The 14,744-nt window shown below is 68.0% G+C and overlaps 2 protein-coding genes across 4 annotated transcripts in view; one reads left to right on the top strand and one right to left on the bottom strand.

Annotated features, from left to right (window-relative positions):
• The window catches only part of ARHGEF1 (Rho guanine nucleotide exchange factor 1), a 28,201-nt gene extending 20,703 nt beyond the window's left edge, over positions 1–7,498 (bottom strand). The window contains exons 1-8 of one of the 3 annotated variants that reach the window (XM_071800502.1): positions 7,337–7,498; positions 6,413–6,448; positions 6,247–6,324; positions 5,313–5,426; positions 3,309–3,407; positions 3,157–3,199; positions 2,294–2,396; positions 899–1,039 (exon numbers count right to left, since the gene is read on the bottom strand). In XM_071800502.1, the coding sequence (XP_071656603.1) occupies positions 899–1,039; positions 2,294–2,396; positions 3,157–3,199; positions 3,309–3,407; positions 5,313–5,426; positions 6,247–6,324; positions 6,413–6,433 (599 nt within the window). In that variant the 5' untranslated portion in view covers positions 6,434–6,448; positions 7,337–7,498. Of the gene's footprint in view, positions 1–898; positions 1,040–2,293; positions 2,397–3,156; positions 3,200–3,308; positions 3,408–4,624; positions 4,701–5,312; positions 5,427–6,246; positions 6,325–6,412; positions 6,449–7,336 lie in introns of those variants that run through there. The other 2 variants (XM_071800504.1, XM_071800503.1) reach the window with 2 other exon arrangements.
• A 2,918-nt stretch (positions 7,499–10,416) lies between these two features.
• On the top strand, positions 10,417–13,739 carry CD79A (CD79a molecule). Its single transcript, XM_071800517.1, has 5 exons — positions 10,417–10,552; positions 11,583–11,987; positions 12,563–12,675; positions 12,747–12,815; positions 13,375–13,739. The coding sequence occupies exons 1-5, from the start codon at positions 10,477–10,479 to the stop codon at positions 13,489–13,491; spliced, it is 780 nt and encodes a 259-aa protein (XP_071656618.1). The 5' UTR covers positions 10,417–10,476; the 3' UTR covers positions 13,492–13,739.
• The last annotated feature ends 1,005 nt before the right edge of the window (positions 13,740–14,744 follow it).

Here is a 14,744-nt window from a genome sequence, read left to right as displayed (position 1 = left end):
AATTATAACGGGGAGACCCCAAAGTATCAATGGGAGCCCCCAAATTACAACGGGAGACCCCAAAGTATCAATGGGATGTCCCAAAGGATCAATGGGACACCCCAAAATTATCAATGGGATGTCCCAAAGGATTAGTGGGATCCCCCCAAAATCATCAATGGGATGTCCCAAAGGATCAATGGGACCCCCCAAAGTATCAATGGGACCCCCCAAAGTATCAATGGGATGTACCAAAGTATCAGTGGGACCCCCCAAAGTAGCAATGGGACCCCCCAAAATTATCAATGGGATGTCCCAAAATATCAATGGGACCCCACAAAGTAGCAATGGGACCCCACAAAGTATCAATGGGACACCCCCAAATTACAACGGGACACCCCCAAATTATAATGGGACAGCCCAAAGTATCAATTGCAGACCCCAAAGTATCAATGGGACCCCCCAAAGTATCAATGGGACACCCCCGAATTACAATGGGACACCCCCAAATTACAATGGGACACCCCAAAGTTTCAATGGGAGACCCCAAAGCATCAATGGGACACCCAAAATTATCAATGGGACACCCCAAAGTATCAATGGGACGTCCAAAAGTATCAATGGGACACCCCCAAATCACAATGGGACACCCCAGAGTATCAATGGGACCCCCGAAATTATCAATGGGATGTCCCAAAATATCAATGGGACAGCCCAAATTACAATGGGACCCCCCAAAGTGTCAATGGGGGGTCCCCACTCCCTGCACGTCCCCCAGCCGCCCCAGCAGCAGCTCCATTGCTGCTTCTCCTTGCTGTTGTGGGACGGGGATTTTGGGGTGCAATGTGGGGTTTTTGGGGGTTCCCGGTCCCGGGGGGCGCTGGGGGGTCCCGGGGGGTCCGGGGGGGTCCCCACTCACTGCACGTCCTCCAGCCGCCCCAGCAGCAGCTCCGCCAGCTGCTTCTCCTTGGCGTCGCGGATGCCCCGGTCCCGGGTCCGGTACGACTCCAGCTCCGCCAGCTCCGCCTCGCCCGGCGTCATCCCCAGCAGGCGCTTGGACCTGGGGGGCATGGGGGGCATGGGGGGCATGGGGGGGCATGGGGGGCATGGGGGGTCATGGGGGCATGGGGGTCATGGGGGGGGCATGGGGGGCATGGGGGGTCATGGGGGGTCATCCCCAGCAGGCGCTTGGACCTGGGGGGGCATGGGGGGCATGGGGGGCATGGGGGGGCATGGGGGGCATGGGGGGTCATGGGGGCATGGGGGTCATGGGGGGGGCATGGGGGGCATGGGGGGTCATGGGGGGTCATCCCCAGCAGGCGCTTGGACCTGGGGGGTCATGGGGGGGCATGGGGGTCATGGGGGCATGGGGGTCATGGGGGGTCATGGGAGGTCATGGGGGTCATGGGGGTCATGGGGGGCATGGGGGTCATGGGGGGTCATCGGGGGTCATCCCCAGCAGGTGCTTGGACCTGGGGGGTCATGGGGGGCATGGGGGTCATGGGGGGGCATGGGGGGCATGGGGGGGCATGGGGGGCATGGGGGGCATGGGGGGTCATGGGGGTCATGGGGGGTCATGGGGGCCATGGGGGTCATGGGGGGTCATGGGGGGCATGGGGGGCATGGGGGGCATGGGGGGTCATGGGGGGTCATCCCCAGCAGGCGCTTGGACCTGGGGGGGCATGGGGGGCATGGGGGGCATGGGGGGCATGGGGGGTCATGGGGGCATGGGGGGCATGGGGGTCATGGGGGTCATGGGGGGCATGGGGGGCATGGGGGCATGGGGGGCATGGGGGTCATGGGGGGCATGGGGGTCATGGGGGGTCATGGGGGGCATGGGGGGCATGGGGGGCATGGGGGGTCATCCCCAGCAGGCGCTTGGACCTGGGGGGTCATGGGGGGCATGGGGGGCATGGGGGGGCATGGGGGGTCATCCCCGGCAGGTGCTTGGACCTGGGGGGTCATGGGGGGGCATGGGGGGCATGGGGGGCATGGGGGGTCATGGGGGCATGGGGGTCATGGGGGGTCATGGGAGGTCATGGGGGCCATGGGGGTCATGGGAGGTCATGGGGGCCATGGGGGTCATGGGGGGGCATGGGGGGCATGGGGGGTCATGGGGGGTCATCCCCAGCAGGCGCTTGGACCTGGGGGCACGGGGGGGCATTGGGGGTCATGGGGGGGTCCCACACCGGGGGGGTCCCGCAGTTCGGGGGGTCCCACAGTTCGGGGGGTCCCGCACCGGGGGGGTCCCACACTGGGGGGTCCCACACCGGGGGTCCCTCAGTCTGGGGGGTCCCCCATCCCCGGCCCCCACCTGAAGTCCTGGAGCTGCCGCGTGACCTCGGGCTCCTGCGCGCTCTGGATCTCCAGCAGGAGGCGCTGCAGCTCCTCCGCACCCAGCTCGGGGCCCCAGCGCTCTGGGGGGGTCATGGGGGGTCATGGGGGGGTTATGGGGGTTCAGGGGGTTGGGGGTCATGGGGGGTCATGGGGGGGTTATGGGGGTTCAGGGGGTTGGGGGTCATGGGGGGTCATGGGGGGGTTATGGGGGTTCAGGGGGTTGGGGGTCATGGGGGGGTTATGGGGGGGCTATGGGGGTTGGGGGGTTATGGGGGCTCAGGGGGTTGGGGGTCATGGGGGGGTCATGGGGGGGTTATGGGGGTTCAGGGGGTTGGGGGTCATGGGGGGGTTATGGGGGGGTTATGGGGGTTGGGGGGTTATGGGGGTTTGGGGGGGTTGGGGGTTATGGGGGGGTTATGGGGGTTGGGGGGTTATGGGGGTTCAGGGGGGTTGGGGGGTGATGGGGGTTTGGGGGGTTATTGGGGGTTGGGGGGTTATGGGGGTTTGGGGGTTATGGGGGGATTTGGGGGTTATGGGGGTTTGGGGGGGTTCAGGGGTTATGGGGGGGTTTGGGGGGAGTTGGGGGATGGGGGGGCGGTTTTGGGGTGTCTGTGGTATTTTTGGGGGGGTGGTTTTGGGGTGTTTGGGGGGGCGGTTTAGGGGTGTCTGTGGTATTTTTGGGGGGGCGGTTTTGGGGTGTCTGTGGTATTTTTGGGGGGGTGGTTTTGGGGTGTTTGGGGGGGCGGTTTAGGGGTGTCTGTGGTATTTTTGGGGGGGCGGTTTAGGGGTGTCTGTGGTATTTTTGGGGGGGCGGTTTTGGGGCCCCCCCGCCGCACTCACCCAGCTCCACCTGCAGCTGGTGGGGGAGGGGCACCCGCAGCAGCTGTGAAGGGGGGGGGGGGGTGAGGATTTTTGGGGTCCCCGCGGGCCGGGGGGGGCCCGGGGGGGCCCGGGGGGGCCGGGGGGGTTCGGGGGGGTCGGGGGGCCCTCACCCCCCCCTTGTCCAGGAACAGGTGGGAAAACTCCAGCAGCTGCTTCTTGGCCTCCTTGGGGGGGGCGCCGCGCAGCAGCCCCGCGTGCAGGTAACACAGCTGGGGGGGGGCACGCACCGTCACCCCCGACCCCGACCCCTGACCCCCGACCCCCGACCCCGACCCCCGACCCCGACCGCAGCAGCCCCGCGTGCAGGTAACACAGCTGGGGGGGGCACGCACCGTCACCCCCGACCCCGACCCCTGACCCCCGACCCCCGACCCCGACCCCCGACCCCGACCGCAGCAGCCCCGCGTGCAGGTAACACAGCTGGGGGGGGCATGCACTGTCACCCCCGACCCCGACCCCGACCCCCGACCCCCGACCCCCGACCCCGACCGCAGCAGCCCCGCGTGCAGGTAACACAGCTGGGGGGGGCATGCACTGTCACCCCCGACCCCGACCCCGACCCCCGACCCCAACCCCCGACCCCGACCCCGACCCCGACCCCGACCCCCGACCCCCGACCGCAGCAGCCCCGCGTGCAGGTAACACAGCTGGGGGGGGGCACGCACCGTCACCCCCGACCCCGACCCCGACCCCCGACCCCGACCCCCGACCCCCGACCCCGACCCCCGACCCCGACCCCGACCCCCGCGCCCCCACTGCCCCAAACCCCCCCGAAATCCCCCCAAGCCCCCCAAACCCCCCCGATCGCCCCCGTTTCCTCGGCTCCAGCCCCGGCCGGCGGGGAACGGACACAGAGGTCACTGGGGTCACCGAGCCCCCGAACTGGGACCCCCCCAAAATGGGAACCCCCCCCCCAAACTGGGAACCCCCCCCAAACTGGGACCCCCCCCAAAATGGGAACACCCCCAAAATGGGAACCTCCCCCCCCAAAGTGGGAACACCCATTGCCCCCAATGCCCCCATCACCCCCAATGTCCCCAATGTCCCCATCACCCCCATTGCCCCCAATGTCCCCATTGATCCCCATTGACCCCATTGCCCCCCATTGCCCCCATTGTCCCCAATGTCCCCATCACCCCAATGTCCCCATTGTCCCCAATGCCCCCATCACCCCCAATGTCCCCAATGTCCCCATCACCCCCATCACCCCCATCACCCCCATCGCCCCCAATGTCCCCATTGTCCCCATCACCCCCAATGTCCCCATCGTCCCCAATGTCCCCATCACCCCCATCGTCCCCAATGTCCCCATCGCCCCCAATGTCCCCATCACCCCCATCGCCCCCAATGTCCCCATCGCCCCCAATGTCCCCATCGCCCCCAATGTCCCCAATGTCCCCGATGTCCCCGATGTCCCCGCTGTCACCAGGGGGCAGCAGTCGAACTGCAGGGCCGAGTGCTGCACGAACGCCATCAGGTACAGCGGGTGCTGGGGGTCCCCGTGTCCCCATCGCCCCCATCGCCCCCAATGTCCCCATCGCCCCCAATGTCCCCAATGTCCCCGATGTCCCCGGTGTCCCCGCTGTCACCAGGGGGCAGCAGTCGAACTGCAGGGCCGAGTGCTGCACGAACGCCATCAGGTACAGCGGGTGCTGGGGGTCCCCGTGTCCCCATCGCCCCCATCGCCCCCAATGTCCCCATCGCCCCCAATGTCCCCATCACCCCCGATGTCCCCGGTGTCCCCGCTGTCACCAGGGGGCAGCAGTCGAACTGCAGGGCCGAGTGCTGCACGAACGCCATCAGGTACAGCGGGTGCTGGGGGTCCCCGTGTCCCCATCGCCCCCATTGCCCCCAATGTCCCCATCGCCCCCGATGTCCCCATCACCCCCATTGTCCCCAATGTCCCCGGTGTCCCCGATGTCCCCGCTGTCACCAGGGGGCAGCAGTCGAACTGCAGGGCCGAGTGCTGCACGAACGCCATCAGGTACAGCGGGTGCTGGGGGTCCCCGTGTCCCCATCGCCCCCATCGCCCCCAATGTCCCCATCGCCCCCAATGTCCCCAACGTCCCCATCACCCCCGATGTCCCCAATGTCCCCAATGTCCCCGCTGTCACCAGGGGGCAGCAGTCGAACTGCAGGGCCGAGTGCTGCACGAACGCCATCAGGTACAGCGGGTGCTGCCGCAGGCTCCCCAGGCTCTGGAAGGGGCTGTTCTGCTCCTCTCGGCTCTGGGGGGCACGGGGGGTTTGGGGGGGTTTGGGGGGGTTTGGGGGTCAGGGGGTTTTGGGGGGGGCTGGGGGGGTTGGGGGGGTTTGGGGGTCGGGGGCACGGGGGGTCAGGAGGGTTTGAGGGGTCAGGGAGGTTTGGGGCTTGGGGGGGTTGGGGGGGTCAGGAGGGTTTGGGGGGGTCAGGGGGGTCAGGGGGGTTTGGGGGTCAGGGAGGTTTGGGGGTCAGGGGGGGTTGGGGGGGTCAGGGGGTTTGGGGGTCAGGGGGGTTGGGGGGGTCACAGGGGTTTAGGGGGGGTCTAGGGGGTTTGGGGGTCAGGGGGGGTTGGGGGGGTCTGGGGGGGGTTGGGGGTTCAGGAGGGTTTGGGGGTCAGGAAGGTTTGGGGGTCAGGGGGGTTTGGGGGTCAGGGGGGTTGGGGAGGTTCGGGGCTCGGGGGGGTTGGGGGGGTCAGGAGGGTTTGGGGGAGTCAGGGGGGTCAGGGGGGGTTTGGGGGTCCGGGAGGTTTGGGGGTCAGGGGGGTTTGGGGGGTCAGGGGGGATTTTGGGGGATCGGGGGGGCTCTGGGGGGGGTCAGGGGGGGTTTGGGGGGCCAGGAAGGTTTTGGGGGTCAGGGGGGTTTTGGGGGTCAGGGGGGATTTGGGGGAGTCAGGGAGATCGGGGGGGTTCTGGGGGGGTCAGGGGGGTTCTGGGGGGTCAGGGGGGGTTTTGGCTGTCAGGGGGGATTTGGGGGGTCAGGGGGGGTTCTGGGGGGGTCAGGGGGTTTTGGGGGGGTCAGGGGGGTTTTGGGGGTCAGGGGGGTCGGGGGTCTCGGGCCCCCCCTCACCGGCTCGATGTCGTTCTCAAAATCCTCGTCCTCGGCGCCGATGATGGGGGCGATGGGGGGAGGGGCGGCGCCGCGGCCCTGGGGGGGAGGGGGCGTGGGGTGGGGGGGGCACTTTGGGCCCCCCCCCAGGGAAAACAGCGGGGGGGGGGGGGGGAGGGGAACTCACCCCATTGGGCGGCTCCTCCATGGCGGGGGGGCCGGGCTGGGGGGACACGGGGGGTGAGTTTGGGGGGGTCCGCCCCCCCCCGCCGGAAAGGGCGCGGCACAAACGGCCCCCCCGGGACTGGTGGTGCAGCCCGGGGCTTCCTGCCGGAAGTGAGGGGGGAGGGGCCCGGGAAGGGGGGGGAAGGGGGGGGGTACACCCTGCCCCATAGAGACAGAGCCCCATAGAAACAGAGCCCCATAGAGACAGGGACCCACACCCTGCCCCATAGAGACAGAGCCCATAGAGACAGGGACCCACACCCTGCCCCATAGAGACAGAGCCCCATAGAAACAGGGACCCACACCCTGCCCAATAGAGACACAGCCCAAATGAGACAGGGACCCACACCCTGCCCCATAGAAACAGAGCCCCATAGAGACAGGGACCCACACCCTGCCCAATAGAGACACAGCCCAAATGAGACAGGGACCCACACCCTGCCCCATAGAAACAGAGCCCCATAGAGACAGGGACCCACACCCTGCCCCATAGAGCACAGCCCCATAGAAACAGGGCCCCACACACCCTGCCCCATAGAGACAGGGTCCCCCGCATCCTGCCCCATAGAGACAGAGCCCCCCACTCTGCCCCATAGCAACAAGGTCTCCTACATCCTGCCCCATAGCAACATGGGGGAATGGAGCCCCACATCCTGCCCCATAGAGACAGGGCCCCACACCCTGCCCCATAGCGATTTGGGCCCCATATCCTGCCCCATAGCAATCTGGGCCCCACATCCTGCCCCATAGCGATTTGGACCCCACACCCGCCCCCCAGCGCCGTGGGGCTGAGCGGCCCCGGAAGTGGGGCAGGCCGGGGGGGTCACGGGGGGCACGGGGGGTCACGCGTGTCCCCGGGCCGGAAGTGGCCGCGTCCCGCGCTCACCGGGCCGGGCGGGTCCGTTCCGCTTCCGGGGCCGCTCGGGTCCGTTCCCGCGGTTCCGGGGCCGCTCGGGTCCGTTCCCGCGGTTCCGGTCACGAACTTCCGGTGGGAGGAGCGAGGCCGGGCCCGCCCCTCCCCCCGGACCCGCCCCCCCGGGAACCAAACCCGGAACTTTCCGCCCCCCCCCCCCCGAACGTTCCCCCCGGAACCCGAGAAACGGGAACCGGAAACACGGGAAATTCCCCAAAAACACGGGAAATTGCCCCAAAAACACAGGAAATTCCCCAAAAACACGGGAAATTGCCCCAAAACACGGGAAATTCCCCAAAGCAGTGAACACGGGACCCCAAAAGCAGGCGACGTGGGACCCCGAGAACTCGGGACCCCAGACCCCAGAACCCCCGAACCCCAACCCCCCCGAACCCCAACCCCCACTGCGCCCCAACCCCTGAGCCCCTGAGACCCCAAAACCCCTGAACCCCAACCCCCCCAATCCCAACCCCATTGCACCCCAACCCCTGGACCCCAAAACCCCAGAGCCCCCCCATCCCAACCCCTGAACCCCAAACCCTGGACCCCAAACCCCAGAGCCCCCCAATCCCAACCCCTGAACCCCAAACCCCCAAACACCAAACCCCAGAGCCCCCCATCCCAACCCCATTGCACCCCAACCCCTGAACCCCAAACCCTGAACCCCAAAACCCCAGAGCCCCTGGACCCCAAACCCCGAACCCCCCCAATCCCAACCCCTGAGACCCCAAAACCCCTGAACCCCAACCCCCCCAATCCCAACCCCACTGCACCCCAACCCCCGAACCCCAAACCCCAGAGCCCCCCAATCCCAACCCCTGAACCCCAAACCCCAGAGCCCCCCCATCCCAACCCCTGAACCCCAAACCCCAGAGCCCCCCCCATCCCAACCCCTGAACCCCAAACCCCAGAGCCCCCCCATCCCAACCCCTGAACCCCAAACCCCAGAGCCCCCCCAATCCCAACCCCTGAACCCCAAACCCCAGAGCCCCCCAACCCCAACCCCTGAACCCCAAACCCCAGAGCCCCCCCATCCCAACCCCTGAACCCCAAACCCCAGAGCCCCCCCATCCCAACCCCTGAACCCCAAACCCCAGAGCCCCCCAATCCCAACCCCTGAACCGCTGAGACCCCCAAATGAGCCCTGGACCCCCAACCCCAACCCCCACCCCCTGAGCCCCAATCCCGGCCCTGGGCGTCCGTGTGTCCGTGTCCGTGTGTCCGTGTCCGTGTGTCCGTGTCCGTGTCCCTGTGTCCGTGTGTCCGTGTGTCCGTCCGTGTGTCTGTGTGTCCGTCCGTGTGTCTGTGTCCGTGTGTCCGTGTCCATGTGTCTGTGTCCATGTGTCCGTGTGTCTGTGTCCGTGTGTCCGTGTGTCCGTCCGTGTGTCTGTGTCCGTGTGTCCGTGTGTCTGTGTCCGTGTGTCTGTGTCTGTGTGTCTGTGTCCATGTGTCCGTGTGTCTGTGTGTCCATGTGTCCGTGTGTCCGTGTGTCCGTGTGTCTGTGTGTCCGTGTGTCTGTGTCCATGTGTCCGTGTGTCTGTGTCCATGTGTCTGTGTCCGTGTGTCCGTGTGTCTGTGTCCGTGTGTCCGTGTCCGTGTGTCCGTGTGTCTGTGTCTGCGTCTGTCTGTGTGTCCATGTGTGTGTGTCCATGTGTCTGTCCATGTGTCTGTGTCCGTGTGTCCGTGTGTCTGTGTCCGTGTGTCCGTGTGTGTGTGTCTGTGTCCGTGTGTCCGTGTGTGTGTGTCTGTGTCCGTGTGTCTGTGTCCGTGTGTCCGTGTGTGTGTGTCTGTGTCCGTGTGTCTGTGTCCATGTGTCTGTGTCCATGTGTCTGTGTCCGTGTGTCTGTGTCTGCGTCTGTCTGTGTGTCCATGTGTGTGTGTCCATGTGTCTGTCCATGTGTCTGTGTCCGTGTGTCCGTGTGTCCATGTGTCTGTCCATGTGTCCGTGTGTCCGTGTGTCTGTCCATGTGTCCGTGTCCGTGTGTCCGTCCATGTGTCTGCGTCCATCTGTGTGTCCACGTCCGTGTGTCCGTGTGTCTGTGTGTCTGTCTGTGTGTCCGTGTGTCTGTGTGTCTGTCCGTGTGTCCGTGTGTCTGTCTGTGTGTCCATGTGTCCGTGTCCATGTGTCTGTGTGTCCATGTCCGTGTGTCTGTGTCTGTGTGTCCGTGTGTCTGTCCGTCTGTGTGTATCCATCTTTCTGCATGTCCATCTGTGTCCGTGTGTCTGTGTCCCTGTGTCTGTGTGTCTGTCCATGCGTCCATGTCTGTGTGTCTGTCCGTGTCTGTGTGTCCGTGTGTCCGTCCATCTGTGTGTGTCCGTGTGTCTGTGTCCGTGTGTCTGTCCATCTGTCTGTGTCCGTGTGTCTGTGTCCGTGTGTCTGTCCATGTGTCCGTGTCCGTGCGTCTGTGTCCGTGTGTCCGTGTGTCTGTCTGTCTGTGTGTTTCCGTGTGTCTGTGTCCATGTGTCTGTGTGTCTGTCCATGTGTCTCTGTCTGTGTGTCTGTCCATGTGTCTCTGTCTGTGTGTCTGTCCATCTGTGTGTGTCTGTGTGTATGTGTCCATGTGTCTGTCCATGTGTCTGTGTCCGTGTGTCTGTCCGTCCGTCTGTGTCCGTCTGTGTCCGTCTGTGTCCGTCTGTCCATCCATTGGGGGCTCCCCACATGACTTGGGGGGGGGGGGGGGGGGGCGTGTCTGTCTGTCTGTCTGTGTCCATCCGTCTGTCTGTCAGGGGGTCCCCACGTGACCCGGGGGCGTGTCTGTCTGTCCGTGTCTGTCTGTCTGTGTCAGTCTGTCCCTCCGCGTGTCTGCGTCTGTCTGTCCCTGTCCGTGTGTCCCCGTGTCCGTGTGTCCCTGTCCGTGTGTCCGTGTGTCCGTGTCTGTGTGTCCGCGTGTCCGTGTGTCCGCGTGTCCCTGTCCGTGTGTCCGTGTGTCCGTGTCTGTGTGTCCGTGTGTCCGTGTGTCCGTGTGTCCGTGTCTGTGTGTCCGTGTGTCCGTGTCTGTGTGTCCGTGTGTCCCCGTGTCCGTGTGTCCGTGTGTCCCCGTGTCCGTGTGTCCGTGTGTCCGTGTGTCCGTGTGTCCGTGTCCGTGTGTCCGTGTGTCCGTGTCCCCGCCTCCATGGGTTGGGGACCCAGGCCCGGGGGGGGGTGGGGGGCGCTGCCCCCCCCGCTGCTGCTGCTGCTGGCGCTGCCAGGTGAGGGGGAGGGGAAACGGGGGGGCAATTTCAGTGGGGGGGCCCAATTTCAATGGGGCGGCCCCAATTTCAATGGGGGGCCCAGTTTAAACGGGGGGGGCCCAGTTTAAACGGGGGGGGCCCCAATGTAAACGGGGGGGTCCCAAGTCAAACGGGGGGGTCCAAGTCAAGTTGGGGGGGGGGGAATTTAAACGGGGGGGCCCAAGTCAAATGGGAGGGTCCAAGTCAAATGGGGGGCTCCCAGTTTAAATGGGGGGGTCCCAATGTAAATGGGGGGGTCACCAAGTCAAATGGGAGGGTCCAAATCAAACAGGGGGGTCCCCAATTTGAATGGGGGGTCCCAATTTAAACGGGAGGGTCTCAATGTAAACGGGGGGGTCCCCAAGTCAACCGGGGGGTCCCCAATGAAAACGGGGGGGCCGCGGTGACCCCAAAGCTGGGGGGTGGGGGGGGACACGAAGATGGCGCCCAAACCCCATCCCCCCCCCCCCCCCACCCCGTCCCGTCAGCAGCGAATGGGGAACCGAAACCGGCGGGGGCGGGGCCCGGAGACCCCCCCGCCCCCCCGGTCCGCGTGACCCCAACCCCGTGACCCCCAACCCCGGGACGCCCCCCCCGGTCCCCGTGACCCAAACCCCAGTGACCCCCGGTGACCTCAACCCCGGTGACCCCAAACTCCCGGTGACCCCCAGTGACCCCCACCCCCGTGACCCCCCCCCAGTCCCCGTGACCCCAAACCCCGTGACCCCCGGTGACTCCAACCCTGGGGACCCCCGGTGACCCCAAACCCGGTGACCCCCCCCCGTCCCTGTGACCCCTCCCGTGACCCCCACCCCGGTGACCTCAACCCCGGTGACCCCCGTGACCCCAACCCCGGTGACCCCCGGTGACCCCCCCCCCCCCGCGGTGACCCCCCCCGATGACCCCGACCCCCGGTGACGCCCCCCGGTGACCCCCCCGGTGACCCCCCCCGGTGACCCCCCCCGTGACCCCCGGGGAACCCCCCGGTGACCCCCGCTCCGCCCCGCAGGCTGCACGCGCCCGTCGACCCCGCCCCCTCCTTCGCGCGCGGCCCCGGCCGCCGTGACCGTGACGGGCGCCGCGCGCTGCCCGGGCGGGGCGTGGCCCAGCGGCGCTGGCCCCGCCCTGTGGGTGGAGCCGGGCCCGACCTCGGTGACGGCGGCGGCGGGGGGGGCGGGGCTGAGCCTCGAGTGCCGGTTCCGCGCCCCCCCCGGCGCGCGGGTGCGGTGGTTCCGCCTCTGCCCGCCGGCGCGCGACCGGAACTGCAGCGGCCGCGCGGAGCCCGTGGAGGGCGGGGACGGCGCGCGCCTGGAGTTCCCGCGCCCGCGCCCTGAGCACGCGGGGCTCTACCACTGCCGCGTGCAGGCGGGGGGCGGCGCGGCGCGCTCCTGCGGCACCTTCCTGCGCGTGCGCGGTGAGTCGGCGCCAGGAGCCACGCCCCCCTGGCGCACCAAACTCCTTGGGTTGTAAACCCCGCCCCCGGTGCTAAACCCCGCCCTCTGGTGCTCTAAACCCCACCCCTGGTGTCCTAAACCCCGCCCTCTGGTGCTCTAAACCCCGCCCCTGGTGTCCTAAACCCCGCCCTCTGGTGCTCTAAACCCCGCCCCCAGGTGCTAAACCCCGCCCCTGGTGTCCTAAACCCTGCCCTCTGGTGCTCTAAACCCCACCCCTGGGTCCTAAACCCCGCCCCCAGGTGCTAAACCCCGCCCCTGGTATCCTAAACCCCACCCTCTGGTGCTCTAAACCCCACCCCTGGGTCCTAAACCCCGTCCCCGGGTCCCCAAATCCCCCGGGGTCCCCAATCTCCACCCATGTCGGTGTCCCCTGACCCCCATCCCTGTCCCCTGACCCCCCCGTGTCACCGTCCCCTGCCCCCATCCCTGTCCCCTGCCCCCCCGTGTCACCGTCCCCTGACCCCCATCCCTGTCCCCATCCCCCCCGTGTCCCCGTCCCCCCGTGTCCCCGTCCCCCTCACGCCCGCTGTCGCAGAGGCCCCCGCGCCGCCGTCCCTGGCCGGGGTCACCAAGTCGCGCGTCATCGCGGCGCAGGGGGTGCTGCTGCTGCTCAGCGCCGCGGGGCCGGGGCTGCTGCTGCTCTACCGGGTGAGACGGGGGGGCCGGGGGGCGGGGGGCCGGGGGGCTTGGGGACCCCCCTAACCCTGCCCCCCCCCCAGAAGCGCTGGGCCAACGAGCGGCTGCTGCAGGCCAAGAAGAGCCTGTGCGAGGAGGAGAATCTTTATGAGGTGGGGGTCCCCGAATCAACGGGGGTCTGGGGGTGGGGGTCTGGGTCCCTTTGGGGGTCTGAGCACCCTTTGGGGGTCTGGGGCCGCTATGGGGGGTCTGGGTCCCTTTGGGGGGTCTGGGTCCGCTATGGGGGGGTCTGAGTCCCTTTGGGGGGTCTGGGTCCCTTTGGGGGGTCTGAGTCCCTTTGGGGGGTCTGGGTCCCTCTGGGGGGGTCTGGGTCCCTTTGGGGGTCTGGGTCTGCTATGGGTGGTCTGGGTCCACTATGGGGGGTCTGGATCTCTTTGGGGGTCTGGGTCCCCTTTACAGGGTCTGAGTCCCCTTTGGGGGGTCTGGGTCTCTTTGGAGGGTCTGGGTCCCCTTGGGGGGTCTGGGTCCGCTATGGGGGGTCTGGGTCCCTTTGGGGGGGTCTGGGTCCCTTTGCGGGGTCTGGGTCCACTATGGGGGGTCTGGGCCCCCTGGGGGTCCAGGTCCCTTTGGGGGTCTGGGTCCCCTTGGGGGTCTGGGCCCCCTGGGGGTCCGGGTCCCTTTGGGGCTGTGACCCCCCCCGTGTCCCCGCAGGGGCTGAACCTGGACGAGTGCTCCATGTACGAGGACATTTCGCGGGGGGGGGCGCAGCCCACCTACCAGGACGTGGGCAGCGTGCGGGGGGGGGACAGCGTGCTGGAGAAACCGTGAGGGGTGCGGGGGCTGCACCCCAGAGACCCTGAGCCCCCAGACCCCCCTGCACCCCCAGACCCCTCTGCACCCCCAGAGCCCCCAGACCCCCCTGCACCCCAGAGACCCTGAGCCCCCAGACCCCCTGCACCCCAGAGACCCTGAGCCCCCAGACCCCCCTGCACCCCAGAGCCCCTGAGCCCCCAGACCCCTCTGCACCCCCAGAGCCCCCAGACCCCCCTGCACCCCAGAGCCCCTGAGCCCCCAGACCCCCCTGCAACCCCAGAGCCCCTGAGCCTGAGCCCCCTGAGCCTGAGCCCCCAGACCCCTCTGCACCCCCAGAGCCCCTGAGCCTGAGCCCCCTGAGCCCCCTGAGCCTGAGCCCCCAGACCCCCTGCACCCCAGAGCCCCTCAGCCTGAGCCCCCAGACCCCCCTGCACCCCCAGAGCCCCTGAGACCCCAGACCCCCCTGCACCCCAGAGCCCCCTGAGCCTGAGCCCCCTGAGCCTGAGCCCCCAAACCCCCTGCACCCCAGAGCCCCTGAGCCCCCAGAGCCCCTGAGCCCCCAGACCCCCCTGCACCCCCAGAGCCCCTGAGCCTGAGCCGCCTGAGCCTGAGTCCCCTGCACCCCAGAGCCCCTGAGCCCCCAGAGCCCCCTGCACCCCCAGAGCCCCCTGAGCCTGAGCCCCCTGAGCCCCCTGAGCCTGAGCCCCCAGACCCCTCTGCACCCCCAGAGCCCCTGAGCCTGAGCCCCCAGACCCCCAGAGCCCCCAGACCCCCCTGCACCCCAGAGCCCCCTGAACCCCCGGACCCCTCTGAACCCCCGGACACCCCAGAGCCCCCTGAACCCCCAGACCGCCCTGATCCCCCAAACTCTCCTCACCCCCAGAGCCCCCTGCACCCCCAACTCTTCCCGCCCCCGCGACGCTAATGAGCTGATTAATAAAGCACCAGAGTGTGGAGCTGCTTCCGCCTCCAGAGCTGGGGTTCGGGCCCCCCCGGAATTGGGGGTTCGGGCCCCTGGGGACCCCGCGGCCGTGGGAGTCCCGGTGCCCTCAGCCTCAGGTCGCCATGGCAACGCCCCGCCCCTCTCCGCCCCCTCCACCAATCAGCGGCGGGCACCCGGCAGCGCCGGGCCAATGGGCGGGCGGCGCGGGAAGACCCGAAAGCTCCGCCCTCCCGGCGCGCGGGGCTCCGCGCACCCAACGGCCGCGGCGCGAGGAGCGCCCGCTGGCCCCGCCCACCGCGCGAGGAGGGGGCGGGGCCTGAGCGGC

Source organism: Patagioenas fasciata, chromosome 31 (genome assembly GCF_037038585.1).
Source record: "Patagioenas fasciata isolate bPatFas1 chromosome 31, bPatFas1.hap1, whole genome shotgun sequence".
Classification (NCBI taxonomy): domain Eukaryota; kingdom Metazoa; phylum Chordata; class Aves; order Columbiformes; family Columbidae; genus Patagioenas; species Patagioenas fasciata.
This window is presented reverse-complemented; position numbering and strand designations above follow the sequence as displayed.